Source organism: Bactrocera neohumeralis, chromosome 6 (assembly GCF_024586455.1).
Source record: "Bactrocera neohumeralis isolate Rockhampton chromosome 6, APGP_CSIRO_Bneo_wtdbg2-racon-allhic-juicebox.fasta_v2, whole genome shotgun sequence".
NCBI classification, from domain to species: domain Eukaryota; kingdom Metazoa; phylum Arthropoda; class Insecta; order Diptera; family Tephritidae; genus Bactrocera; species Bactrocera neohumeralis.
Window position 1 is genome coordinate 3,447,290 of NC_065923.1, and position 27,912 is coordinate 3,475,201.

At 35.7% G+C, this 27,912-nt stretch overlaps 5 protein-coding genes across 10 annotated transcripts in view; 3 read left to right on the forward strand and 2 right to left on the reverse strand.

Moving 5' to 3' along the window:
- LOC126762219 (elongation of very long chain fatty acids protein 6) overlaps positions 1-4,162 on the reverse strand; it is a 43,215-nt gene extending 39,053 nt beyond the window's left edge. The window contains exon 1 of one of the 2 annotated variants that reach the window (XM_050478805.1): positions 4,045-4,162. The gene's annotated coding sequence lies outside the window, so the exon portion shown is untranslated. The other variant, XM_050478806.1, reaches the window with a different exon arrangement.
- Positions 4,163-4,655: 493 nt separating this feature from the next.
- LOC126762223 (transmembrane protein 70 homolog, mitochondrial) lies at positions 4,656-5,587 on the forward strand. Its single transcript, XM_050478811.1, has 2 exons — positions 4,656-5,279; positions 5,344-5,587. The coding sequence occupies exons 1-2, from the start codon at positions 4,770-4,772 to the stop codon at positions 5,545-5,547; spliced, it is 714 nt and encodes a 237-aa protein (XP_050334768.1). The 5' UTR covers positions 4,656-4,769; the 3' UTR covers positions 5,548-5,587.
- A 302-nt stretch (positions 5,588-5,889) lies between these two features.
- Positions 5,890-6,703, forward strand: LOC126762228 (ubiquitin-related modifier 1 homolog). Its single transcript, XM_050478820.1, has 5 exons — positions 5,890-6,029; positions 6,090-6,157; positions 6,218-6,299; positions 6,431-6,479; positions 6,540-6,703. The coding sequence occupies exons 1-5, from the start codon at positions 5,992-5,994 to the stop codon at positions 6,606-6,608; spliced, it is 306 nt and encodes a 101-aa protein (XP_050334777.1). The 5' UTR covers positions 5,890-5,991; the 3' UTR covers positions 6,609-6,703.
- Positions 6,704-7,576: 873 nt separating this feature from the next.
- LOC126762212 (uncharacterized) overlaps positions 7,577-27,912 on the reverse strand; it is a 186,186-nt gene continuing 165,850 nt past the window's right edge. For 4 of the 5 annotated variants that reach the window (XM_050478781.1, XM_050478782.1, XM_050478786.1 and 1 more), the window contains 10 exons: positions 13,661-13,786; positions 11,924-12,660; positions 11,705-11,860; positions 11,276-11,615; positions 10,959-11,081; positions 10,222-10,491; positions 9,938-10,151; positions 9,574-9,690; positions 9,088-9,513; positions 7,577-8,645 (listed from right to left, as the gene is read on the reverse strand). In XM_050478781.1, coding sequence (XP_050334738.1) covers positions 8,341-8,645; positions 9,088-9,513; positions 9,574-9,690; positions 9,938-10,151; positions 10,222-10,491; positions 10,959-11,081; positions 11,276-11,615; positions 11,705-11,860; positions 11,924-12,660; positions 13,661-13,786 — 2,814 coding nt within the window. In that variant the 3' untranslated portion in view covers positions 7,577-8,340. The remainder of the gene's footprint in view (positions 8,646-9,087; positions 9,514-9,573; positions 9,691-9,937; positions 10,152-10,221; positions 10,492-10,958; positions 11,082-11,275; positions 11,616-11,704; positions 11,861-11,923; positions 12,661-13,660; positions 13,787-27,912) is intronic. The other variant, XM_050478783.1, reaches the window with a different exon arrangement.
- Positions 16,852-18,396, forward strand: LOC126762220 (huntingtin-interacting protein 1-like). The gene is made up of 3 exons (XM_050478807.1): positions 16,852-16,976; positions 17,045-17,457; positions 17,525-18,396. Exons 1-3 carry the CDS (start codon positions 16,944-16,946, stop codon positions 17,943-17,945), a joined length of 867 nt encoding a protein of 288 aa, XP_050334764.1. The 5' UTR covers positions 16,852-16,943; the 3' UTR covers positions 17,946-18,396.

Consider the following 27,912-nt stretch of genomic DNA (forward strand, 5'->3'; position numbering starts at 1 on the left):
GCTCTAACTTACAACCTTTATACAGCTCCTGCGAAACACACAATGTGCATATGTATTTAAGTGTACATGCCCACGCAATCTGGCCGTATACTTCACACATGCAAAAAGAACTGTGTATTCATTCATACATACATATATAGGATAGTGGGTATGTATGTACATATGTACATATGTATGTTTTTATGAACGCTCATTCAATGTCAGCGGGTTTTGGGCATCCACCTTGGTAGCGTACATACTCCACAGCGAATCTACAAACAAAGCCACCGCCTTTGCGGGAGAACAACAATGATTTTAATCGATAGATGCTTAAACTGCTGCTGTACGACCTTGAACGCGAAGCACTCACACATACACACATATGTACATAAGTACATATATTTGAGCAAAAGTGTGCTATAATGTGTAAAGGATATTGCGCCCGCATTGGATAAACTTTTTAACACTTCAGTTATCACTTTTCAATCATTTTTTATTAACGGCGCTTCTTCTGGTCTAACGGTACTTGTACATTTTTTATCATCAGATGGCTGTGTTTGTATACATACATATGTAGACTCTGCATCTGATGATAGAATAAACAGTTTTGTTATTTGTGTGGTATGACGAACTGCATCGACATCGCCCACACGCAAAAGCTGCATAAGCAACATTTATGGCATTATTATTACATTTAATTCAATGGCATTGCTTTTAAACGGAGAGGTCGGCCACAATTATGTTCTTCTGTTCCAATTCCAATCGTTGCAGACTTTTCTGAATGAAATCATTCACTGTTACAACGAATTGCACACACCCAAACTCACGCCCACTTTGTTTAGTGTTCCGTTGTTGCCGTTGCCGTGCACGGCACCTGTTCCACCCTTGTCACATATTTACATCACACAGAATAAGTTCACCCCAAAAATCGGCTCTCTTTACTCTTGTTGGGAAAAATTTTTGTACTTTCTTGTTGTTGACATGTGGTGACATACAGTACTGTGTAAATTTTGAGAATGTGGACTTTGTTTAAACTCTTAAGATGTCCAACTAAAAAATAACCGAAATATTTTTGTGACTACATCTATAAGGTGGTCTTTGAAAGAAAAATGTCACAAACAGTTGCATGGCCATTATGTATTTTTCGATTTTAAAGCTTTCTATAGCTCGAAGTGACCCAGTGATTATGTGACTTTATTAAGATTTGGTTTCCCCCTAACATGTTTACCCTACGAAAGTTCTTATTTTTTTTATCATGATCTGTAAAAATGTACAGATGTTTGTATGCAAATCTGTATCCCCCGCGACTTGTGTCAGCCGCTACATAAGTCTCGTGCGACACTCTGCAGATGTGATGGCAGCAATGAATACAACTGTGTGAAGGAAAGGCGCATCGCCTGAGAATATAGAATAGAAAAGCTGACCTAGCTGAATAGTGGTTACACAAACTTGGTGAAGTGTTGTTGATTTTTTGATTGTTTTCGAAAAATTTCGCAGCAGAATTGGCAACTAAAAAGACACACCGACTAAATATACAATAAAGAGGCAAAGAGAAGAATACGTTCAGTAACAACACAACAAAAGTAACAACACAAAAAATAAAAGAAAACCAACTTATTTAGTAACTATATTTTTGGCAGACCTCTGTTTTACGTTTACCTGGTACCCACATATAATAAATAGTTATGCGATCAACGTTATGAGATCACCGAAAACTTGATAAAAAGAAAAGCGAAACGAGCTTATTACTCGCGCATACTCTCGTTTATTTACATACTGTGGTCAATTTAATATACATATGTATATACATATGTACATATATTTACATATGTATGTGTAGGTACCTTTATTTGGTTTTATGCAAACCGAATTATGAAGAAAGTAAAATATAGTTTATATATGGAATATACATATGTATGTATGTTATAAGTTTATATAAGTATGTTATATATGTATGTATATATAAGCACGTTTAGGCAAGTATATATTGATATGTATTTGAGTATGTTTATACGAACAACTCTGAAAATAAAAATAAAAAAAACAACTCCCTAAAAGTGATAAGCAAAGGTACGAACATATGTATGTATGTATGTATGCATATGGTTTCGCTACATACATATGTATTTATATGCAGTATTTGTAAATCCATAGAAGTCATCTACTACAAAATAAGTCAATTCGTAATATTTCGCCGAAAATCTAATCATACATACATACAAATATATAGAAGACAACACGCCACCGCAGTCACTAAAGTAAGAAAGCATTCGGCGCTAAATCATACATAACTGCACAGTGTGACTAGCATATATGATTTTGGGTAACAATTTCAAAGTGAGCTGAATTATAATGCTTATAAATTCTTTTTTGGGATTTCCAGTGTAGATCATCATAACGCAATATTTTAGGCACAAGAATGAAAGAATATATATTTTTTTCATATATCCGCAAAATTTCAGTGGATTTTATTCAAAGTTGTACAATCTTATAACAATGGTATTGAGAAATCTAATTAATTTGGAACTAATCATGGACCACAATTTCGAGTAACAAAGCACAATAAAATTATATCCCTTTTTTATATATGACACTTTAAGCAGATAAACGTTCACTAGCTTTACTTTTTTAAATTCTTTAGTCAAATACTGTAAATATGCAAAGTTAACATTTAGAATCACTAAACTACTGAACTACAATTTTATTTAAAAACGCTTAACTTATAACAAACTTCACTTAATCAAAACATGTTTTTGCAAAATAGATTAGTGTGAGAACATTTTCATTTATGTGTTAAAAGAACCAGTTGGGCGAAATATATTTCTTTTTTTCTTAATCGAAAATGGAAGTAAAACAAACGAAATGTACATTTTAACACTTACAGAAAGTTAATTTTGTTCGCATTTTTAGTACATAAAATACACAGTGCGTGCACTGAAGAAAGTTTCTTCAAAAATATGTATAAAAAATATAAAACATACCGCCAAAATGAAAGAAACAAAATATTAGTCGACTACCAAAAATACACATCTACATATATGCATATACGATGTTAACTGAACTTTATGCAAAATTGCTTCATTCACTTTATTTGCATTTAGGTTAGCGCTTCCAAAACTTTATTGTAGGCATTGTGTACTAAAATATTTTATTTCTTCCTACAAATACTCTCTTTAACTGTTTGTGCATTAGACGGCTTGTACGTTTGACTAGTGCTAACGTGCAAATTTAGTATGTGGTTCGTCGGTTTGTGATTTCGTTTTATTGTTAGTATTTCTGTGGATATACATACATATGTCACTTCTATCGTCTGTTTGACGCTGTCCCCCACCATTAATATGCTTAATTTTTATTAAAGCTTAGCTTTAGTGAAATATCCGGTTTGTTTTTAACATAATTTTGTTGTAGTAGCTTTCGCTTGCTATCTATCTACACACATTCATATCTCCATAAGTGTGTAAATATAATCACAAGCCCACATTATTGTAGGTAGGTTTCAATTTAGCGACAGCTAAGGTGAGCCTTTCCAAAGAAATTTTTGCACGATCAATTCAAATAAAAGTAAATACATATACTTCATACATATCAATTTGCACGCAAACTTAGTTGTAACAGTAGCAATCGCATAGAACTAATTTATTTCATATTAAGAACGCAATGATAAAACGGGTAAGCGAAGTACAGGAAATAAATGGATAAGGAAAAACAATTTATAAATACATTAGCTCTTAATGACTGGTTTTTTCTTCGTCTATTATCGTAAGTGGATTTATTTTTCACATTTTAATTCATATCGAGCTTCATTACTCATTTTTGCACATGTCGGCGCTTTTTTAATGCCTGTCAAACGACGTAATCGATAAAATTCACATGTGGTAGCGAGTGAAAAATCCAACAGGAAAAAAATTTCTCCAATTAGATTTTTATTTTACATCCTTTGAAATTCACACACACACGCACATTTGATATGAAAGATGAAGTTGTTTTCACGCTCAATACTCCTTAAGTAACATTTAATTTTACATTAACACATTAATTTTAACTCGAAGAACTATTAATATTTACTTTTTATGGAGTTTACTATTGAACTTTTCTTCAACGCGTTCCAACACTTTCCCTAATTTTTCTACTGCTTCGGCAGCCGGGTCTGACTGATTGCAAATTGGTGGGAGCTCTATTGAAATACCCCGCTCAGTGTTGCCGAGTTATCGTTTATTTTTCACTCCTATTTCATTTGTGGAACTAAAAGTTAAATGGTGTGGATCTGGGCTAAATAATGTTAAATCCGTAGTTGAATTTTAAAACTATATTACTATTGTCTGTTTGAATTCAGAAAACTTCTTAATGTATCAGCAGAAATAATGTAAAAATTCTAAATAAGAGTAATAAGAGAACAGCAAGCACTTCGAGCATGTCAATATTTTTTGAAAAAAAAAAAAAATGCAAAATGAACGACTCTGCTCTGTTTACCAAACGTATTTAATTGTAATTTCGGTATGGAAATTTAACTAAAAATGTAATGTATAAATTACGAAAGATTCTTAATCAAATTTATAAGCGGAATCTATAATCCAAAACTATTAAAAGATTGTTATATTTATACATACTTTCAAAGAATGGCTAATATGCTCAAATTCTGTTTAGCTGACAACCCACTCAAAAACAGCTGTTTTTGACAAACGGTTATTCAATAGCCTTGTGGTTATCAGTTTAGTAGTTTTAAATTTTATTTAAAATATAATTTTTAACTAAGTCTTCAATAAAATTGTAAATAATTATTTTTATTAAAAATGCTGTCTTTGCGCACGCTACTGCGAGGTAGTCGTTCATTAGTGACAATTGGTCTTCATGGTGTAAAATGTGTCACAACTTCCAAAGTTAATTTTAATGCACGACTTTTAGCACCAATTTGCTGTTCGAAAGTTCCACAACACACAGTTGATGCGCAACAACATCGATTGTACGCTTCCAAAGCAAGCTCTGGCACCAATCCTAATAAAGTTGAAGATATACGCGTTTATTATGGTGGTTTGGCGCCGAGGATGAAAGCTGTAAAAGTATTTTCCCTCGCCACCAGCTTGGCAGGTTTGGCCGCACAACCGATACTATTGGAACAAGGATTGAATATGGGTGGCAAGCCAATGGCAGTATTTCTGTGTGGTTTTGCTGGTTTCTTCACATTCGTGACACCGCTGTTATTGCATTTTATCACGAAAAAGTATGTTACAGAAATTCATTACGACCCAAAATCGGAGGAATACACGGCAACCACAATATCAATTTTGCTATTTAAGATTAAGGTTTGTGAAGAATTTGTCTCTGAAAAACACATTATTGTTAACAATAAACATTTTTTACTTGCAGACTACATTCAAGCCAGATGATGTTAAGGTTCCTGAAGTTCCTGGAATGTTTACATCATTTCTGGTGCATGATAAACCTCTGTTCGTTGATCCTGCCCTCTTCGATGACCCTGAACACTATGCACGTATAATGGGATATGATAAACCAGTGGACTACAAATTAGATTTAACTAAATTGGACAAAACGAATAAAAATGATCAGTGAATTTGTAGAGCAATAAATTAAATGAATTTAGAAATGTTAAGCCGTTTTTACGAATATATTGCCACAAACTTTCAGCATTTAATTCTGGATGGAAACGATATCGGCTAGCGGCCAATATTTTACCACTAGGTCATAAGCATTGAAAGGGTACTTTCATTTCTTGATAGTTTGTCTAGGTGGGGAAAACACTGTTGGAGTTAATTCTAAATAATAATTCAAATAAGTAGAAACCTTGAATTTGATTGCCTTTCATTTATTTTTATTGGATATGTGAATATTTATTTCGAGGTTTTACATTGCTATTAAATCTATGATAGCCACAGCTCCAAAACTGTTAGAAACAGCTGTTTATTTGTTTACCTCGTTGCAGTTTAACAAAGCGTGTCTCTATTATTCCCCAGCGAAGAAAGTATAATAATATTATTAAATAAGTAAAACGTTGTAATGTCCAAGACCGACCTTAAAATATTTTTAGAATTTAGGTGAGAATACTTTATTTACAAATATTTGCTTTGCCGTACTTTAACAGCTCACAATTTTAGTGCTGGCGCTGAATTGCTATTTGGAAACATTAAGCGGCGGCAGGTAACATTGAATGGTGACGAAAAGTGTGAGTGAACTACAAATATATATTATTTCAGCTGTAATGTCTTATAAATTAACATTTCAGGGACCATAAGTAAGCTGCTCAAGTGGATGCACGCCAATATTTTGACAGAGCGTCCAGAATTGTTCATACAAGATGACTCAGTGTAAGTTCTCAAATTGATAGCTATTTAGTAATATGCTTGAAGCGTAAGTTCAGCTAAGTATCTACACATTGAAACAAATATTTTGTTTAATATTTCTAATTAGTTGTCGCTTTTGTTTTGTTTTTATGCAGGCGCCCCGGCATATTGGTGCTTGTGAACGACACGGATTGGGAGTTACTTGTAAGCGTTTTCGAATTCATGAAATTATTGTTTATATTGTTACTGTTGCTATTCTTCCAGGGTGAACTAGAGTATGAAATACAACCGAATGACAACATCCTGTTTATTTCGACGCTGCATGGCGGATAAGTGTGATTATGGACCAATGCATTTTTATATCTGTATAACTTAATTTTTTATATATTTTTACGCAAATTAAAAAAAAACACATTTTTTACTCTTAATTTTTGCAAAAAATTAATACTTCCAGGGGGAGATATTAAAAATACAGTGGAAAATAATATTGATCTATTTTATTGTAAGCAATATAAATATGTATATCCATGGTTTGCATATTAGCTACAATAATTGGTGTATGTCTATACTATTTAATGGTTCTTTATAACTAGTAGCACATTGGAATTAAATTTTGAATGCGTCTTAATGGCGCAAAGCCAGCGTGCTGGTCTTTTGAATCATAATGCCTATGTTCAAATCCCACGCACGGTGATTATTTCAAGTGCGTTGCGCGGTTTTTAATGATGTAAAATTTTACTCCCGAATAATCATGTGGGCCTTTGCCGCTAGCGGCGAAGGGACGTAATGCTGACAATAAAACTGTGCGCGCTTTTTGCTGCAAAAATAAATTTTCCAACTGTTGGTTTCATTCAATTTAAAAATTGTTTATGGTTATTATTTCTTTTATTTAAGAAAAAATGCACTTTTTTAATTTAAATTTTTTATTACATTTTCTTTATTTTTGCTGAACATGCAACTTATACTCGTAAATACATATGTATATACACACGGCAATGTGTGTAGTAGTGATTACAGCAATTCAAATATTTATTACGCAGATTACATAATTTCCAATTCGATAAAAAATAACAGTACACGCATTATAATGAGGATATCGTATATACATAGTTATGCACTAATTACTGTAAAACATAGACCTTACTTTGTGATACGAAAATGTGACTATGCTAGCGAACGTTAAAATATTGAATGTTGCGAAAAATCATAGAATATTTCACTTGTGTCTACATTGTACAGAGACATTTGCATAAATATTAAAGCTTGTGGTAATTTTATTAGACAATTCAAAATATAGCGGATTCCAATTTTATGGTTTACTTCAATTCTTGTTTTTGCAAATAAAAAATTGACACTTCGAAAGAGAATTCAGCCAATTCAGGACTTCATATAACACTTGTGTGTATGTGTGTGTGTGTGTGTGAAGGAAAAATTAATTATACATACAAATGTGGGAGCTTATTAAAACTGTTTTGTGGGTTTCGTATTATAATATTTTAAGTATTTAAAGCGAAAGGCATATAGCACTGGTTCAAAGATTTACAACTACATACATACATATTATTTAACAATATTTTATTTTGTTTTTACTCTGCGCCTTTTACAATATGCACTTATTTGTAATGAAAGTGCTTGAAATATATTTCTGTTTATTTCTCAAACAATAATTGGGGCGCTTACTTAGTTGGTTGTGGCTTAGAACTAAAACTATAAACCAATTGAAACGAAAAATATACAACAAAAACAACAAAAAAGAGATGACATACAATGTATGTATGTATGCATGTAAGCGCCATTTGTGTGTGTTTGTAAGTATGTATTCTGAAATTTAGTTTTGTTGTTGTTGTGTGTACACATAAAAACACTTAGCATTTAATTATCGTATTTCACTAATTAATATTAAATAATTAATGATAAAATTATTTAAAAATTATTGCTAAGTTTTTTTTTAGTTTTTATTTTTTTTGTTTTTGTAATTGTTCGGTACTATGTGCTGTTTTAACCTCGTTTTTTCTCAACTTTCGTGCTTTTCGAAATGTCGCAGAGAGTTGCGCCTCGCCCGCAACTACGGATTGCATTGGTCGGTCATGCTTATGCGTTCCGTTAAGGCCGCTTGTGTTGATTGTTGTTGTTGGTTGAGTTCCTTGTGGTGGGGATGGTGTTTCAGCAGATGGAAGCGATGGCGGCGGAAAATCACCGTGCTGTCGCCGACGGTGGCCGCCGTGCCGCTGGCGTTCGGCGATGATTTTGTTGTTGCTTTTGTTGTGGCATTTAACCAGCTGGTTGTGACATCCGCTGGCTCGTGATCGGGCGTCATTGAGATGTCGGACAGTATGCCGCTTTCTGCATGATGGAGACATGATTGATTTTCTTTTTGCAAAAATTATAAACCGTTAGTGGAAATAGTGTGTGGAGACAAGAGGATGCAACACGGTAATACAAATACATACATACATATAGAGTGATAGTAGTTGGAAATTATTTACATTTTAGAATTTTGAAACCATAACGAATTCTCAAAACTGCTAATAATACTGATAAATAAAGTTGAAATAACTGACAAACACACATACATGCACTTGAGCGTGTGTTTGTGTAAGCCAGGCTTAGACTGCAAGCTGTGGCAGCATTTTTCGATTTTACAAAAATAATAACTTAAGTGTAACTGTACAAATAGTTTTTAGATAAAAAACAGTTAGTCAAACATAACTTTTTAACAGAAACACTAAACTAAAAACAAAAACAAATAAAATTTAACAAATACAACAAACAAGAAGCATTCAAAAAAAGTAACTCAATTCAAGCTCAATACCCATGGAGAGTTGACTGACAAGCGTGGTTGAGCGTTTGGCGCGCGCCGAGCTGCCATTTCCGGCGCCACTCTTACCGCTGCCGCTACGACCGCTGTGACCGCTGCTGCCACTGCTACTCAGCGTGTTTGTATTCGTGCCGCTGGCAGACGCATTCGCCGCCGTTGCGCCGCCAACACCGCTCAGCGTGAGAGTTTGCGTCTCGTTGATTAGCTCCAGCGCATGATGGCTGCTGACAGCGCCCGGCGTTGTTTTGCTGTTGCAGGCGTTGCCAACCACGCGCTCGTGCCCCGAAGAGCTGCCCGTGCTAAGTGAGGAGCTGCTGGTGCCGCTCGACAGTGAACTCTCGGAGATGAAGGAACTGGGCCGACGTGCATCCTTCTTGACATCCAATTGCATGCCGGCGAAGGAGTGACGCAGTTTGGGCGCTTTAATGAGAGGAAGGTGGAGTTAGTTTTCATATCAAGACTTCAGCGTTCTACTCTTACCTTTGCCGAGCTGTGATATTGTTATGGAGCGATCGTTGATTTGATTGTTGCTGGGGCGTATGTCGAGACACGGTTTGCTGCCGATTCCCATCGAAGACATTTCGGCTAGGCGAATTTCTATGAAATACATAAAGGGAAAATGTTATTTTCAAATATAAGTAACAGTTCTAATAACGGAAATGCTAGATGAAAACTATAACTCCTCGAATGAAATGGAAGTAGTCGGAAAATTTCAAGTTAGCAAGCAGAAAGTGAACTAGTCTGAAGAAGCGTGAGCTTTTAGCAATAATCAAATATGTCATTAAAGATGTTTTCACTTTCTTAACATCATACTACTGGATTTAAACCCTCTCCATTAAATTACCTCGATTTCGATTCGCTTGTTTCCATAGCAACTTCGATATTTCCTCGGCCCAAGCATTTTTTATGTCCTCCGACATGCACTGCAACGTCCAAGTATCTTCCGGTTTACGTTTACGGAACCAAATCTCAAATTTCGTTTTCGAATCGCCCACATGCGCAGTTAATCCGATATCTGACGTCTTAATGCTGTTCTTATAGATATAAATGTCCAAGTTCTGCAGCAGAAAGGTAAAAATTTTCAATTTTAAAAACTTTGTCTTTGAGTAATTTTCAATAACCGCTAACCTTTTGGTCTGGAAACCGGCGCGCTTTACTAAACAGCACAAGATCTTCGAAGAGAAAGACTTGTCGCAGTGACTTTCTGCCGGTACGTCCTTGCCAAACCAGAAATTCATTTTGTCGCAACAGACGTCCTTGTTCCTTCACATTGACATCGCAGTCCCGCAACGAGTCCATAGCTAGCAGATCATTGCCATGACGCAGTTGAAATTTAACCATTTCTTCAGCGCGGTGCAGTTCTTCCACATCGGCGGCGATCTCCTGTAGTGCGGCACCCTGTAGAGTGAAAAGTACAAGTGGTATTAAGAAGGAGAATATGTGGTCAAAAAAAACGTCGTTTTGCAGATTGTAGATATAATACTATTTAGTGGGTTTACTAATGACTTAGGACTTTGAAGAAGTGAAGTGTTATTGTTGCATACCACAATTTTGTAAGACATAGATTCGGCCACGGATTCCTACAGGAAAAGTGAAATTTATTAAGCTCTCCTAAAGATTTACGACTTTATCGACCATGAAACGAAATATTCAACTCTGGTTGAATTTTTCCAACACTTCGAGAACTATTAGTCATTAATGTTTTTGCGGACAAATCGTAAAGTTATTTTGCAATCATCTCCGAATCATTCCAGTGTAAAACTAGTCGAAAGTTCCATAAAAGCTCTAAGTACCACTTTATGGATGAAAGCTTTTAATTTTACTCTACCTTTGAAGGCCGAATCAAAGCTTGGATTTTAACTTACCTCAACGGAATTGCAAGCTTTGACCAATTGTTGCAATAGTAAGGCATATTTTCCCATACGCTGTACAGGCTTCAGTAAATACGAGGCCAAGTCCATCTTGTCATTTAATTCGAACTGTTTGGACTGTAAAAAGAGAAATACATAAGAGTTATATTAGATTATAAGTGATACCCACTTCCATTATAAGCTTAAGAAGCTTTTTTAAGCATTTAACATTTTTGTGGCTTTCATGCGAGCTTTTTAAAAACTTTCACGAGGCAATTTAATGTAATAAATTTCTGATTTTGGTTTAAGAAAAATCCCACACATTCACTCACCTTAAAGAATGCCGTGCCGTATTCACTCATTAGCGTATCACTTTTCGGTTTGTTCTTGTTGTAAAGCGCATACAAATAGAATTTCGACTCCATTTCCAAGAAGGCGCTGCCAACCTTCAACGGGTTGCGCTCATAACGTTCCAGTTCATTGAGAAAATGCCATTTGTGGAATTCGAAGATCTTCTCAATGTTGCCGAAAATGACATTACGTTGGCCGCGTAACGGCTGCGGTATGTCTTCGCGCAACAACTCGTCAACATAGTTTTCAATGACATAATTCAACGAGTGTACATAGTCGCGTTCCGTGCCAATCATTTCACGCATGATCAATAGAAGCGTTCTACAAAATACAATTCAAAAGCGAAATAATGAAGACGCACAAGGTCAGTGTTTGAATGAATACAGAGAACCGAACAAACGACAGCTTACTTTTGTATTTTCGGATCCAAGCAACTGATTTCATCCAACTTCGACAATTCCAAACTTGAGGCGTGGTACTGCAGATGCGCATTCGCCTCCATGGGTGAGTGTATGTCATTATAATGTTTAATAGGGCGCTCATAGCACTCGAAATCAAGCTCATCGCTGTTGAGACACGAACTATTTAAATTAGAACACAAAGTCATGCCATCGACGCTCGCAACTTACCCCTTGCTGTACAAATTGACCGCTTCGTTGAGGCTCTGGCACGAGCAGACGCGCGTTAACTTCAGATTTCCTTCGCAGCGCTCGCAGCCGCCCACACCGGAATCGGCAACCTTCGATTGCTCCTCCTCGCCATCCTCCATTTCGAGTTCCTCACCGTCTGCGTCCAGCATTTCATCCATATCCTCCATATTGCGACTCTCACGCCAACACTGACAGGTTTGACCGTCAAATGAACCGATACCCGAACTGGAGCGATGACTAAGGCGATTCATGCGCGGCAGCGGTGTACTCGTTATAACGGCGACATGTTGCAGTTGTTGTTGCAATTGTTGTTGTTTGGTTAAACTGCTGGTGACGCTATTGCTGCGATAGTTGAGTGTGAGGTTAAGACTATTTGGTTTATTGTTCTTATTGTTGTTGGTGGTTTCTGCTAATTCCGTTTGATCTGTCGTCGGCTCGTTGTTGCTGTTTTCTCGCTGTTCCTGACGGAATTTCTTAAGCAATTGAGTGGCGCCTGAAATTTCGGCCAGCCGTTGCGCCTCCTGTAGTAAGTGGGCCTCGAGCTGGTGTGTCAGCAGTAGTTGATATAGTCTGGTTGCTGCTTCTATGCGTTCTCGCGCCAACTCAAGCTTTTCAGCGAAGCAATCGAGTGCGGACTTCAGGTTGACGGCGCTCTCGCGCAGTGGTTCAATGTTGACTGCCGCATCGTGCAGATCGCGGCCCTTGGCCAAGTGTTTCTAAAAGGGTGAAAATCAGTTAGTTATTATATACTGAAAAAGAATTGTGCTACGTACAATGACTAAGTGAATTTTTTATTTTCTAAAAACGACTTAACTCTAAATACCCATATTTTACTTGACGACCGTTCTTCGGTTCTACGCTTTTGGAAACTTGGCCACCATTTCCCCGTTAGAAGCTCAAATTCAAACATATATATAGTATACATATCTCAGAGTTTCAACAGCAGACCGAAGGAAAGTGGTAACAAATTTTAATTTTATAGGCCTTTGGAGACCTATAGAGCTATAAATATTGGTGCTATGTCCGAGTTTAGTATCTGGTATGCAAGACGATCGTCTTATATCACTTTGAGTTCAAAACACGAACTGCGGGATTCTCTTCATGGGAATTATTATATAAGTCCCAGAGCCATGAACGAAAAGTATAAACTATATTGAAGTTTGACTTGAACGTTTAAGAAAATGTAGGTTCCGAGTCGGACATATATAAATGGAATCGTTAAGGAATAGTTTAGTATGTTATCATGTTCTTATCATGTAGTTTTCTTATCTTTGGAGCATACTTGGGTGTATTCCAAATTAATTTTGCTATAAGTATTTGTACAAGTACTAGAGAACAAGAACTTACAACGTGTACGACCAAGTAATATGCGGAACGTATAGACGCTGTGTCGCTTCTAAGTTCCCATCAGAAGATAAGTGCTTAGCACAAGAGACTGATATAGAATTAACAGTTTCAGAATCACATCTAATTCATTCTGACAGAAGAGCTAATCTGACAGAACATAAAGAATTCCAAAAACAAAATCTATTACCATACTCTTAAAATACATTTACACTTTTCATTTTATAACAGTTATCATGTTTCTGATGTAATATTTATTTATCCACTTATCAGCTCCGATGCAATTGAGGGTTCCTACACTTCTTGTATTATTGTAGCAAAGTGCTGAGTATATGTACATACATATGTATGTCCATATGTATTTATACTTACCATCGAAATGAAATAATATTTTTCGAACTCTTGCTCCTGCTCTTTAATGGCGGATTCAGAGTCCAGCTGAAGACTGGCGAAGCGTTGTAGCGTGTCATTGCCGTCACTGGTGATCCAAGATGTTACCTGTAATTTGAAAAAAAAAAAATGTAAATAAGATTTTATAAAAAGGAAAAATTATTGACAATAATGATAAATGTTAAATAATTATAAGCTAAAGTTAATTTTGATTTACAAAGTTTGCAGATGGAAACGTTTGTCGGTTGTCCTCAATAGCCAGAAGTTAAATTTTGGATTCATGTTAAATTAATTATCGCTTTATGGGGTATCGTGTCTTGTTAAAAAGCTACTCAAAAAGCATATTCCGGTGAATTTGGATGCATACAACTTTCTGGGTCCGCTAGTCATGTTTTACTACATAAATAGGAGAAAATGTCTAATCCGATCAAATTTGACCCGGACTAAAGAAAACCTTAATTTGCAAAGCCTTCAAAATAAGCTTCTTTTGAGCATATACAAGCATACAAAAGCTTGATTCAATTTTCTATACACTTATAAGGGATGGACTTCAGTGTGCCTCCAGCGAATTTTGGGTTTTTCGGGCCCATTCGCTAGCTTGTTGGACAGTTTTCACGTCATTTTCATAAATCCACGTCTCGCCACTAGTAATGAGTCTATTATTGACACGCCTCAAACCCAAATATTGGCTAGTCGAAAAAGTATTTTCGTATTTTGTCAATAGGTGTCGTTGCGGTCGTGTAGGTATTTTGTATAAAAGAGGGAAGAATGGCACGCAAGCCACCATTGAAATTTGTGAAGTTTACGAAGACGATATCTGTTCGTGTAGCATAACAAGGGTACGCTCGCTTCCGTTCTGGTAAGTTCGGAATTTCGATTTACACTGATGGAATAATGTGTCTAGCAGAAAAATGGCAAAAAGTGGTCGACCAAAATGGTACATATTTGTTTATTTATTTATTAGAAAAAATATATAAAAAAAAAATATGTTGAATTTTGATTAGAAATGCGAAAAGACTTTTTTGACCACCGAATATTAACCAAAATATGTTGACACAATCGACAAGCTAACTTACATATGTATGTATGGTTATCGAATTTCACTTGAACATGAAAAGAGACTGCACTATTCCAAGAAAAAAAGCTTATCGCTTCGGTTTGCGCGCGCGTTTAAATGGACCAGTCCGAGTCAAATTTGATCAGTTGGAACGTTGCTCTTTGGATCGACTACGTCTTTAGCCTAAGCATTTGGTTATATAAACAAGTGTAAAATAAATAAATTATTATTTTTTTTACGTACTAGATAGCAATTAATCTGACTAACGGAAGAAGACACAAGATAAAATAGAATCTTATCATGAAGATTTTGAAGAAGTAATTAATTTATGAGTATTTAAATAGCGTTATTTATAGAAATCAAGGTAATGTTTGACTTTCTTCTTCTATACGTGTGGAGAACCGCTCTTAAGATTCTCGGTGATATCATATTTGATAAGAAAAGTTTTGTTTTTTGGTGTTGTTGTGTAGTGTAGTTATCAAACGCTTGATGTAATTTGATAACCCTTTAAATAAATAACAAATATTTAACTATTTTGAGGTTTGACAATTGGCGCAAGATACAAAAAAGTATTGCACATATTCCACATACACACATATGTACATGTAAGTGCTGTAGCAGAAAAACGCAAAGCAAAAGCAACCAAACATTTTAGCTCGACGCTTTGTAAATAACATAAACACCTTGCAATTATTGTGTTATGTTATGTTTGCCCTCACATGAGTATGTATTTGTAAATGTGTGTGTGTGAGTATATGTATATGTTTTTGGGTATGTCAGCTCTTGTTGTTATAAACAGTTAGTTAGTGCTTATTAGATACGTATATGTGTATGTATGTATGTATGCTCATAAAATTAATATTTGATAAGGAAAGTGATATGGAGGCACTCCGTTTTCGAATAGCTGTAAGGTGGCGTGAGGCTTCAGCGCTCATTTTATGGAACTAATATTAACTGCAAACAAGAGTTATTTCAAAATTGAAATCCTCTAAGAAATTTAAAATTTTTTTCCAAAGAAAATTTTTGTAAAAATTATGTGAGTTTTTTTTTAATATTTAGTATTTTTGGACTAACAGTTGTGAAAAAATATTTTTTTGAAATTTTCATTAAAAATAAATATAATAATAATTTTTCCTTTATTAATAACACTTATTTGCATACACAACCATTAGTATTATGAAAAATAATTAGTTTGGCTCAAAATACTGAATATTTTTAGTTCCATAAATTATAAGAAAAAATTGTTGTAAAATTTTTTATTTAATTGAATTATAATTTTTTATTAATGAAAAAAGGAAATTTTAACTACGTTAACTTTTACTATATTTATTAACTGATATTTTATGTTGCTAAATAAAAAAATATTTTATTGACATATTTTAATTATTGAGACATTTTTAGCTTTATTTTCAAATTAATAAAAATATGAATAAGAATATTTTAAATAACGGCAGCCCTAGCTGATAATGTGTACATATAAAAAAAAAACGTTTGAGGAAAAAAATACTTATATTTTCAGCAAAAAACACATATTTTTAATAAGAAAAAAAATTTTTTCTGAAAATTCTTTTAAATTTTTTTTTTCAACTAACGGCAAACCTTACTTCAATTATTTGATTATCAAACCATTGAATTGAGTAAAAAAAATAACAACAATAAAAAAAATATTTTTAATTATGACTTATGATTTTTTGGTTTAAAAAATATTTGTATATACATTTCATATTTTTAATTGAAAAAAATTATTTTTTTGTTTAAAATTTTTTATATTTTGTTTTTTTTTTGTTTTTAATTATAATATTATAGAAAAATTTATCTTATTCAGTCTTTGGGGACTAATTTTCCAGACATTTATAATTAATTTTTTAAATTTAATTTTATTATCAGATTTAACTAAACACCCTGTAAAATGTGTGCAACCGTCGAAAAAATCGCACTTAATCGAAATTTACTAATAGACATTCTACTCTGCATATAAACAGAGCGGATCTATACACACCACATACATACACATACACAAACATACCTATATACAAACATACAGATGTAGATATACAAATTATAGTCGGCTATTTTCGTAGAGATAAGCGAATTCGCTCCCATTCGTTCACTAGTACTCGCTCGGTTTAGTTGGCACAGTTTTGTGTCCGAATAATTGTATTAAGCATTGACACACGTACAAACAAACGCACATATAGTATATTTCAAATGGAGCTCACGCACAAAGAACGCACGGAAATGGTAATAAGCAAACAAGAAGCACAATTTTCTAGCTAGAAATAGAAATTTCAATATTTTTTCCAACGCAGAAAAAGCACATGAGCAAAGTGCTCAGCGGCAAGGAGAAGCCCTTCGATGGCCTACGCGCCCGCACCATTGTGCTGCTCACGCATCGAACTAACGGCGCAGAAGTTTTCCTGAAGATGACTCAGAGCCAGCCTCTGCGCATGAATCGCTACACCGCTTGGAAATACTGCAATCTGTTGCACACGGCCTTGCGCCACGGCACCCCACAAATACTCGAGCTGATGCAGCAGCCGCCACAACAACAATTACTGTATGCATTAAGTAACTATTGGGCCTATCATACGGATGCTCTATGTGCTTGCATACTCGATTATTTGCAATTGTTGTTGCACAAAATCAGCTTCCACCAGAACTATGCATTCTTCACCGGCGCTCTGGAAGCCGACATCACCAAGGAGTGGGATCTGGATCTGTGGTGAGCATGCAATTAAAAGAAAGTCGTCATAATTGTATTTTCATCACTCCACTTGTCGCACTTTCAGTTTTCAGTTGTGCACCGACATCTTTGATTATTTGGACCATTTGCTTACGCTGCAACAAGCCATCTTTTCGAGCTTGACCTTGCAACAGCTCGCTGTGGCCACACCCGAGACACTGTGTCGCCTGCAACCGCTCATCAACATCGCCGCCGAATGCAGCATTCTATATGATCAGGCATCTAATGCAATGGCCACTGTTTGTGGCAAGTTGCCGCCTATCGATGTGATGGGCTTATGTAATCGCTTTTATGCGCTCTATCAGCGCTTACGTGGCTTCTACTGCTCGCTGCAGCAGGCGAAGATTATACTGAAAATGGAATCTGTGCCGGAATTGTCCACGACCGTGCCGGATTTCTTGGCATTTAGTAACAGTAGCACTTGTGGCAGACAACCGACCGCACCGCCAGTGTGGCAAGTGGAGTAATTTGTGGAATGGAGAGGCGGTGCTGTGTGTTGGAGCGCGGGTATTAGAGTGAGGTGGGGAGGTGGCAAAGCAACTATTGTGATCGTAATATATATACCATATATGTATATTTTCGGATTAAATTAGATTAGATTAGATGTTTAAAATTATATATGTGACATACGTATGTGTGTGTGGGTACACAGACAGTTAGTTCAAACGATTTTATTTTTATTTAGATAATTTTTTTAGCCAAAATTGAACGTTTAATTGATATACATAATTAATCGAAAACTATTTCTAGACAATATTTCGGTTTATTGCAAAAAAATTTACTGCAATTATGTAATTGAAAAATAATCCAAGTATTTTAAAGACAATCGCATTACCTAAGTATTATAATCCGGAAATATAATATATAAACTATGCTGTATCAAAAATGGGCTTTCTTTTATGTAAACTCAGCCGTCATGTGATGTTATAACAGTTTAATTATTGGCTATCATCTCTTTTCTCTCTAACATTCGAAGTGTGGTAGCTTCTGAGCAAACTCAATGACATTCATGGTTTTAATTACGTGAAATTCGGCGACAGTCATAGTTAAATTAATCCTAAAGGTTCGTTTTTAATTTTAAGGGTTGAATTTGTTTAAAATACAGACAGATCGAAACTATAATATAGTCAAATAATATTCGTCATTCTACCAGGTGTGAAGTGAGCGTTAATATACAAATGTGTTCCTGTTTGGTTGGCATGACATCTGTCAAACATATTCAATAACCTTACAAATAAATAACATCATATTTTTTTCATTGCGCTGAAAATGTCAAATTTTTTACCGAATAGTGATAATTTGTGGAAAGTATTAATTTTTTGATTCCATTTGAAGTAAAGTCGAATGCTTGTCGAGGCATGTGGGGATCATGTTCTATCAGAAGCAACATGCGAAAGATGGTTTCAACGGTGCAGAGAGAATGATTTTGATGTGAGAAATGAAGAACGTGGAAGACCACCAAAAAAGTTTGAAGACGCCCGATTGCAAACAATATTGGATAAAGATGATACTTTGAGTCAAAAGCAAATGGCAGCCATGTTAAATGTTGAGCAATAAACAATTTCAGACCGTTTGAAAGCACTGGGAAAGATCCGAAAGTGTGGAAAATTGGTGTCATCTAGTGAAACTATTAATACTAATCGCTACCGACAACAAATGATCAATTTGAAGCCTGCATTCAACGAAGAACGACCAGAATTCGCCAGAGGACACTTTAAAGTAATTTTGTTATACGACACAAATCAAAATCGCTTCAGGAAGTACTTGGCTGGGAGCTGCTACCTCACCCGCCGTATTCACCAGACTTGGCTGCTTCCGATTTCCATTTGTTTTCATCGATGGGATACGCATTGGCTGATCAGTAGTTCGATTCCCACGTAGAAGTCGGAAATTGGGTGTCTGATTGGTTTGCTTCAAGAAACGAACTTATTGGCATGGTATCCGCAAATTGCCAGATGCGAGTTCAAAATGTGTAAAAAGCAATAGTCAATATGTTTTTTCTCTCCCATTCAAAATTAGTATCTCATTTTCAGAAAAAAATGCTCTCATACCGATACATAAGAAGATATCTTCTTGAAATTTGTTATGGATTATCTTCATAATATTATTTCCTTATTAAGTAACCTTAATTCGACAACTGACTATCTTAAAATACTATAAATCACTCACTTATCTTGGCTAAAACAAAAATAATATTGATATTAAGAATCACATATTTCGCTATATTTTCTCACATGCGAGGAAAACTGAGTCAACATTTCGAGGACAGAAGAACTGGATGCCACCCACCTACTCATTATATGCATGTATTTATGTACTTGTGTATATTATATTTCCATAATCTAATCTTCTTTGTGTCATGGCAGAGCGCGTAGTCCACTTATATGCGGCATGTGTGGTCCCAATAAGTACTCGTTTGTCCTTTTTATTTACATTTATTATAATATTATTTACTCTCAATTGTGCGGTGACACAAATACAGGCATGCAAATGCCATATATGTACCGTTAAATCCCATTGTCCATTCACCCGCTTTTGCTGACGCTTGAAATCGTGCGACACAACGGTATCGATGACTTGTTTACCAATAATTTTTGCTGCGATAAGACACGACAAATTCAATGAAAAATGTAATTAAGTCAATGCAAAAGAAATTAAGGCTTCCGAGGCAGCGAGTGGAGACGGGGAAATGGGGAATTCCAAGTGGCCAGAGATACAGGCAAATGAGCTTATGCGTAGACATATAGTGTATAGTGTGTATTGTAAGTATTGTCGATTAGAAGTACACAAATTGAATGTTCTCAGAGTAATTAGAAGCAGTTTGTATGTTTCATGGTTGAGGGTCTGATGTTAAATGTTCTTTAGCCGAAAAGAAAATATTGTGCTCTCTTATCAGTCTAACACTCGATCAATATTTAATTATAAAGTATTAAACGAGGGCTATATATCACGACGAATGCCAAATAGCACTTTCAGTCGGAATTCCCAAAATGACTACACGCGTTTTGATATAAAATAATATGTACTTATGTATGTGGCTAAATGCGAGTGCGAACGTTGATTTCGATGCGTCATACCCTCAAAAATAGAACAAATGTTATCGGAATATAACACACGTGATAGATCAATTGAAATCTGAAGTTCACTCTAAATAACATGATTCAGCTCAGCTCTTTTATCGCAATATTTACATTTGAAAAAAAAAGAAAGTTATAAGTTTGATTAAAATACTTGAGAGTATGTGAATACTTCATCATTTCTCTATGTGATTTATGTCAGTTGCTTGTTCGTTTCACATAATGCAAAATCTGCAAAATTTCCATGTTTTACTTACAAACATTTTTGTCATAGCGTCAGTAAGTTTATAATCAGTAAGTTTATAATCACGTGAATTTCGAAGATTTTTATGATTGGATTATCAGATGGACCAAGTCTGGGTTGAGTTGCTCGGTTAAGTCTACTAAGAACAACTAATATCGACTTGTGTTGTAGTGACAGAGGTTCTCCTGTAGCTGAATACTCGTATGTGCCCTCAATCATTATCCGTTTGTGAGTACACGTATCTAGACCTCAATCGCATACCCCTATTACGGTTTACAACTCCACTCAGATGAAAAGAATTTAAAACAATTCAATTTCAGATCAGTCAAACTCTATTTTGATATTACATACTTCAACTATTTTCAGTTGAAGTTTCATTGGTGTTACCAACCTAGAAACTGAAGACATGGTAGATAACACTATTTAACAAATCTGTGGGGTATTTGTTGTGTCCTGATTACGAATTTAAGTTCAAAATTTTGCATCACATTCAGCTACTTTTGTTTGTTATTTTAGTTAATGGCGGTGATTTGACTTCTACTCCCCTTGACTACAATACAAAAAATTCTACGTGTTGGGAAATTTTTGCTGTCATATTTGGGTTTAGCAACCCAAAATTAGCAAGAAACAGTCCCAAAATGACTATAAACTAGTGTAGTTAAATAACATAAAATTTTTAAGAAAAATCAAAACAATTCAATTCAGGGAAAACTTATTAAAATCGACATTAGTTTTGATTAATATTACGTTGACAAAAATGTTTCTCGGTTGTAATATTTTGACATTGCAGTCAACATCACTGGCTTAGTGTTGAAATCCGTAATACCACAAAACACGGTAGTTTGGCAACACTTCAAGAGAAACTTTTTTGAGGGACTTAGTTGATATCGAAAATATCGAATTTTAAAATTTCAATCAAAATGCAGTTGAGGTTAAAACCGCGATATAAACCACTATTGTGTCAATTGATATTTTAAAGTGTTGCAAAATGATTATACTAAAACGCTGATTTATAGAACAGACCTTGGAGCTATTTTTGAATGTTTTTTTTATTTTATAGATTCCAGTTGAAATATTTGTGGCGAGCAAATTTCTCCGTATTTACAACCATTTTTTATTACAATTATTTTTTATATAATATTATCAAAGGGTTTAAAATTGCATGAATTGACAACAATAAAAATTACCCCATAAAAATGCTGTTATAAATACCTGCAGATAGTAAAAGTATGTGAAAAAATAAACAAACTTCACACCGGAGCAAAAGCGAATGAATGCCATTCGTAGAATGCGTTGATAAAAGGCGCAACAAAAGGGAAATTTTCACGACACGCGTGCGAAATCTTGAAGTGCATAACGCCACATACTTCCCTCGCTGTGGCCATGTTTTCACAATGACAATTTTGCAATTTTCTCGCAATCAAAATAGTTTGACTTGCGGCAATGTCAGAATGCACTCTTTGAGTGCCCATGCAAAGTGCTGCAGTGTTGCAAGTAGAGCGCGTGCCACACTGCAGCAAATAGCACGCCTGCTACCGTTGCCGCCATGGCCTTAGCTGGACTTTTTAATGAATGGATAGCAGCGCCATTCAAAAAGAGGAACGCACACACACAGCAGTAGAAAAGCGACAAGAGCGAGCGCCTAACCACAGAAGTTGTCTGCGACGCGGCAGTAGCTGCAACTGTCTTGTTTCGTGCTTATTGCTGCAATAAAAACTACATATTGTTGTTGCTGCTGTTGCCCCGAGCGATACTATCAATTCAATTGACCGTTGGAATAGCAAAAGCAACTATAACAAGTCTAGATGCCGCGGTGTGGGACAGTGGCGTTAACTGAAATTGCATTGTGGTGCACGCGGCAGGTGATCGTGGCGATACAAATGCAGCGCCGCGCGCTTGTGTGTGTGTGTGTTTGTAAATATAGTGTGCGCCGCTATCCATGCCTGTTGCAAGTCTTACAGCCTCACTAATTCACAGACTGCGCGCATGCCACGCTCTCCGCTTACTCCACAGCGCCGCGTAGCGACCAATTGAGAATTTCTTTATCCAATTTTCATATCTAATGGGATTTTAATTTGAAAATTATTAATTAGTAACTGACAATGTCAGTTTGTCTGTCTGTCCGCAACGGACGCGTTGGCGCATAGCATAGCCGCTTTGGGGTTCGGTCTGTGTGTGTGCGCGTCGGGCGCGCGCCGTTGATGATGATGCGCGTTATGTTGCACGCGCTTGGCAGCGCCTTAAGTGGCATGCGTGGAAATTGATTGCCGCCGCTGCACTGCCACAAAAGGTTTACCGCATGCGCATGTGGCATGGTAAAAGTTGCTGCCACTACCATTTGTGGTGGCGCGCAGTTGGAGCTTTGGCTGCTCTTAAGCCGCCGTGCGTCTGTGTATGTGTGGTAACAATTTCTGTAGCAGATCATAAAGCATAATTGAAAAATTGACAAATGATGGAAATGTTAGATTTGTGATGTGTGATAGAGCAGTGATTTATACGCCTCGTTGATGGCGAAAAAAATTGTATTTTTTAAATACGCTTAGTTGCACCAGCGCACGCTTGGCTTATAACTGACGCGAATCAGCAAACAGCATTAGGCATCGAAAAGAAAGTGTGCATCTTAAGTTTTTAATTTGAAGATCGTAGATTTGTGTAGGTAAATTATTTTCCCTTTTCCTTCTCTTGTAGAAAAAATCATATAAATTTCACCGCTTTGAGGGTTCTGTTGCATGCGAGGAAAATTTCACTCTTAAACCGTGTCACTCGTATGAAAGAGTTCCAGTAGCCATCGCTTTTTAAATAGAGCAACCAAAAGGCCGTTAGCTAGCGCAACAACAATAGCAACATATGCATATGAAATAATTTTCAACTAAAATATCGCAAAATGGTTGATATATGCATTGTACAGGAGCGGTCCGATAAGTCCTTAGCTCCATCACCCGATAGCGCCACTAACGCAGATCACTTTTCTGTCGTGTGAGCATTCTAGCAGACGGAGATTGAAAATTCAGTCGAATCGGACGCGTAGTTTTGCTTGGACCGCGTGCAGAAGCGAGCATTGCCGAAGATTTTTAAAGAATAGAAAAGGAGTTGTAACGGACGCTTTTTGATTTGGATTCTGGATTTTGAAAGGGATCTTGCTTTGTGAAACCCGAGAGCGCTTGGATGCTGTATATGGTGATTATTTTCCTTTGATAGTGTTCTGAAAGAATTGGAACGAATTTCAATACGGCCACGTTTTCGATTTTGATTAACCATGATGTTGATGTTTAAGCTCTATGTAAATGTTTCTGCGTTGCTTCGTGACTGCCATCGAAACTTGGATCTACTACTACAAACTAGAGACGAGATCGAGTCGAAACAGTAAACTCCACCTGTCGAAACTTCTCCAAAGAAGGTGAAGACTGTCCTGCCGACCGAAAAAGAGATTTACAAGGTGTAATATACCTCAACTTCCTGGAAAATCGCTTTGCAGAAATTCGTGTCACATAGAGAGGTTATCATCACAACGAGGACTACTTTGCAGTCCTCTATTATATTTACTTTTAAGACAGGTCAAAGAAATTAGAGCATTTTTGGGTTAAATGTATCGAGCTAATAAGTGACTGTCTTAAAAAGTACAAGATTTACAAAATAAAAAGGAAAAGTTTAGAAAAATTGGCGATTTACTTCAATATTAAAGTATTTAGCACTACCTTTGTAGACATAATTTTCCTACAGGGTGCCAAAAAATATGTGTGTACATAAATAGAGTAAAAGATGAGCGACAACAAGTTAGTTGCAATATTTATATGGGTCAAACAATTTTTTAGCGACAGTTGTATTGTTAGCCTTCGGCCAATTTGTAGCTAACTGAAATCAGCAGATATACAGTGGTGGGTGTAAAATGTCATGAAAAGGAAGTGTTATGAAAAATTTATAAATGCAAATTTGAATACGTATTTATCTATGTAGTTACTACTGCAACGAAGAATTAAGTTAGAAAATCGTTTATTTGAAAAATTTATTTCCAATCTTCAAAAAGGAAAAATTTGCTGTTGTCACCATTAAAATGTTAGAAACTGAAAAAATGCAAATAACATTTTTTACAACGTTAACAGTGTTAAGGATAATTTTTTATCACTCACAAAAGTTTTTAGAAAATCTTATATTTGAAAATATTTTTTGTAAAATTACTCGAAAAAAATTGCATATCGAGCATTTACGGATAGAGTACTGAAGGTGAATATTTAAGAGCCCGAAATTAATACAGCAGAATCGTATTTCCAAAACTTTTATTTACACTAATTTTCATTAGAAAGGTTATATCCACGCAAACCAAATGTTGACGCCCACCACTGTGCGCGCACTTACACGCATGCCTTCCACCGGACTGCACTTTTTTTTTTTTTATCTCTGCTGTCTTCGATGTTTTTTGACTGTTGAAATTTGCTCGTTACCGTGATTTATTTCGCACATAAATTGTTGGCATTTTCACACGCGATGCATTCGTCAGCCAAGACATGCAACGCAGTTCTGCACAGAAAATATTTTTATTGCCATTTTTGTATGGCTTAGTTTTCCACTAACTATGTTTTACAGTAAATTTGAAATCGAGGAAGTCCGTCTGTGGCGCCAATTGGCAACACGCATGCAAATACATACATACTGTACATAGTTGCACATGTGGCATATGTGGCATAGTGGTTGCAAGTGCAGCGAGTGGCCTTAAGGCGGACGCGTTGCAACTGGTTGGAAGGAAGTGGCAAATAGAGATTTGTGTGCATGTAGCCAAACATATGGGCGTGTTCATAGTGTCTGTCTGCAACTCAAAAATAAATAAATGGAAATGATTCAATAAGAAATGGCAATTTCTATGCGTTGTTGTAGAGGCGTTGTTGTGGTGAAATTCACCGTACTTGCCACTGGGCTAATCAGCAAAGGAATTTGCGCAAAATTGCTGTTACTCGTTGTTGTTGTATGCGGATACGCTGCACTTGTTCACTTTCATTTATTTACTTGAAGATGCATTTATAAATATTTAACCCGGTTTTTGATCAGTTAATGAGGTAAGTGGAGCATTGTTGTCGGTGTGTCATTTGAATACAAAGGAAACTCCAAAGAGATAACTGCACTCGTGGCGGAATTGAGTAATTAGCACAGTTATATACATTTATGTCTGTTGATTTTCATTAAAAAATAAGGAAAAAGTAACGATAATATTAACATATTGTTAGATCTGTGTAAGTTGATGCCTGTGTCTACTTTCTTTTGAATTTAAGCCTTCTAAGATCTGCTAAGTTAGAGAGCACGGCATTTGCGGAACCGTTACTTACACTACTTACTTGACGGAAGTTATGTCTCCTGATTGTAAATTTTCTATTTTTTCACACATTTTAAGCATCATACAAGTATTTCACACTTTTTATTAAAACAGTTAAATATCGATCATAGGAAACAGGCAATAGTTTGACGTATTTTTTATTTTTGAAGGGAATATACGATACATATACAAAGATTAGTTAGTAAGACTAGTTTACTGAACTTAGGAAAGCTACTGGATGCTTTACTAGTTTACTTAATGGAAACTATTGTGCAACAGAGTAATAAAACCAGAGAAAACATTCAACTTGATGTTTAGCCCTTATATTTATGCAATTATTATTTTTTTAATAGATGGCTGTAATAATCTTCAAACGGTTTTAGAAAGACAAGATTTCATACTAAAACAAATTCTCAGACAGTTTTGTGATTGCTCGACTCAGTGTTGTTTGAACGCGCGATAAAGATTGACACCAGCAAAGAAAAATACAGCATATTTTACAGTTGTTCTTCGAATAAGAGGCAAACCAGGCGGGTTAAAATGTGAATGAGTGTTTTGAAGTGGATGGAGTGATCGTGTTTATGGTCGAGTCTTTTCCGGTAATTTTGATGCCGAAGATGCATCAATTGTCCAAAATATCGATAAAATAATGGAAATCGTCAAGTCCGACCGTCATATAAGCACTATTTCGTGTACTCAGAGAAACAACTTTTTTGAACCATTCAAATAAGGATGGATACATAGAATAGCTCGATATTTGAGTACCCCATGAGTTAGTTCAACAATTCTCATAAATAGAATTTCCAACTGCAAATCCCTGCTGAATAGCTACAAAATGTATGCATTTTTGAAGCGGATGATAATTGATGAAAAGTGGGTTGCTTACGACAACGGCAAGTGTGCCAAGCCAATACTGACGGTCAGGAGGGTTTTTATATGTGTTTGATGGTATTAGGTGAGAATCATCTACTACCCGGAAGTAGGATGTTTTGGCCAATAAGAGCGAAGATCAGGACAATGCCAGGCTACATATCGATAGAAACTCGCCAGAAGCTACAGGAGCTTGGTTAGGAGGTTCTTATGCAGCTTTCTTATAGTCCGCATCTGCCTCAAAGTGATTATAACACATGTCTAGATTGAAACGTTTTGCTGGTGATAAATTCGTCTCAAGAGAAGCTTGTAAAAACCCATTGTCTCAATTTTTTGACAATAGGGACGAGGGTTTCTATGATAGTGGAAATCACACATATGAAATTACCCTTAGAATACTTGCTGTCATAGTTTAAAATTGTATATTTAACCTAAATCAGATCACCCTACTTTTTCCAGTCAAAAATAAGCGAAGTTTCACAATAAGTGAGCTGTGTGAGGAAATCAAAAATCTGAAAAACAAAAAAATTCCTCGGCTACGACCTGATTGCTGTCGATTATCTAAAACAACGATAATATCGAGGAGATTTAAGAAAATTCTTATAAAACGTTTTTATAAAATAATAGAACGAAAAAACCATAATTCCAGCGCATCAGTTGGGTTTCGAGCTAACCATTCTACGATTAATTAAGTCAACAGAATTACACAAGTCATTGAAACAGCCTTTGAGGAAAAAAATTCTGTTCTACCGTGTTTTTGGACGTTGCAAAAGCGTTCGATAAAGTTTGTCACAAAGGACTGCTGAAATTTAAAATGATTTCGCTGAAACCGTATTATGATGTCATAAAATCATATTTGTCAGATCACTACTTCCGCGTTAAACAAGGACACGAGTATTCTTAGGGAAATGAACGCGGAAGTTCCAGAAGGTAGTGTGTTG

Coding starts and splice junctions, on each gene's coding strand:
- LOC126762223 (XM_050478811.1), top strand. CDS start 4,770: ATGCTGTCTTTGCGCACGCTACTGCGAGGTAGTCGTTCATTAGTGACA. Junction 5,280..5,343: donor TTTTGCTATTTAAGATTAAG/GTTTGTGAAGAA, acceptor TTTTACTTGCAG/ACTACATTCAAGCCAGATGA.
- LOC126762228 (XM_050478820.1), top strand. CDS start 5,992: ATGTCCAAGACCGACCTTAAAATATTTTTAGAATTTAG. Junction 6,158..6,217: donor ATTGAATGGTGACGAAAAGT/GTGAGTGAACTA, acceptor TTAACATTTCAG/GGACCATAAGTAAGCTGCTC. Junction 6,480..6,539: donor ACACGGATTGGGAGTTACTT/GTAAGCGTTTTC, acceptor CTATTCTTCCAG/GGTGAACTAGAGTATGAAAT.
- LOC126762220 (XM_050478807.1), top strand. CDS start 16,944: ATGGAGCTCACGCACAAAGAACGCACGGAAATG. Junction 16,977..17,044: donor ACAAAGAACGCACGGAAATG/GTAATAAGCAAA, acceptor TTTCCAACGCAG/AAAAAGCACATGAGCAAAGT. Junction 17,458..17,524: donor GAGTGGGATCTGGATCTGTG/GTGAGCATGCAA, acceptor TCGCACTTTCAG/TTTTCAGTTGTGCACCGACA.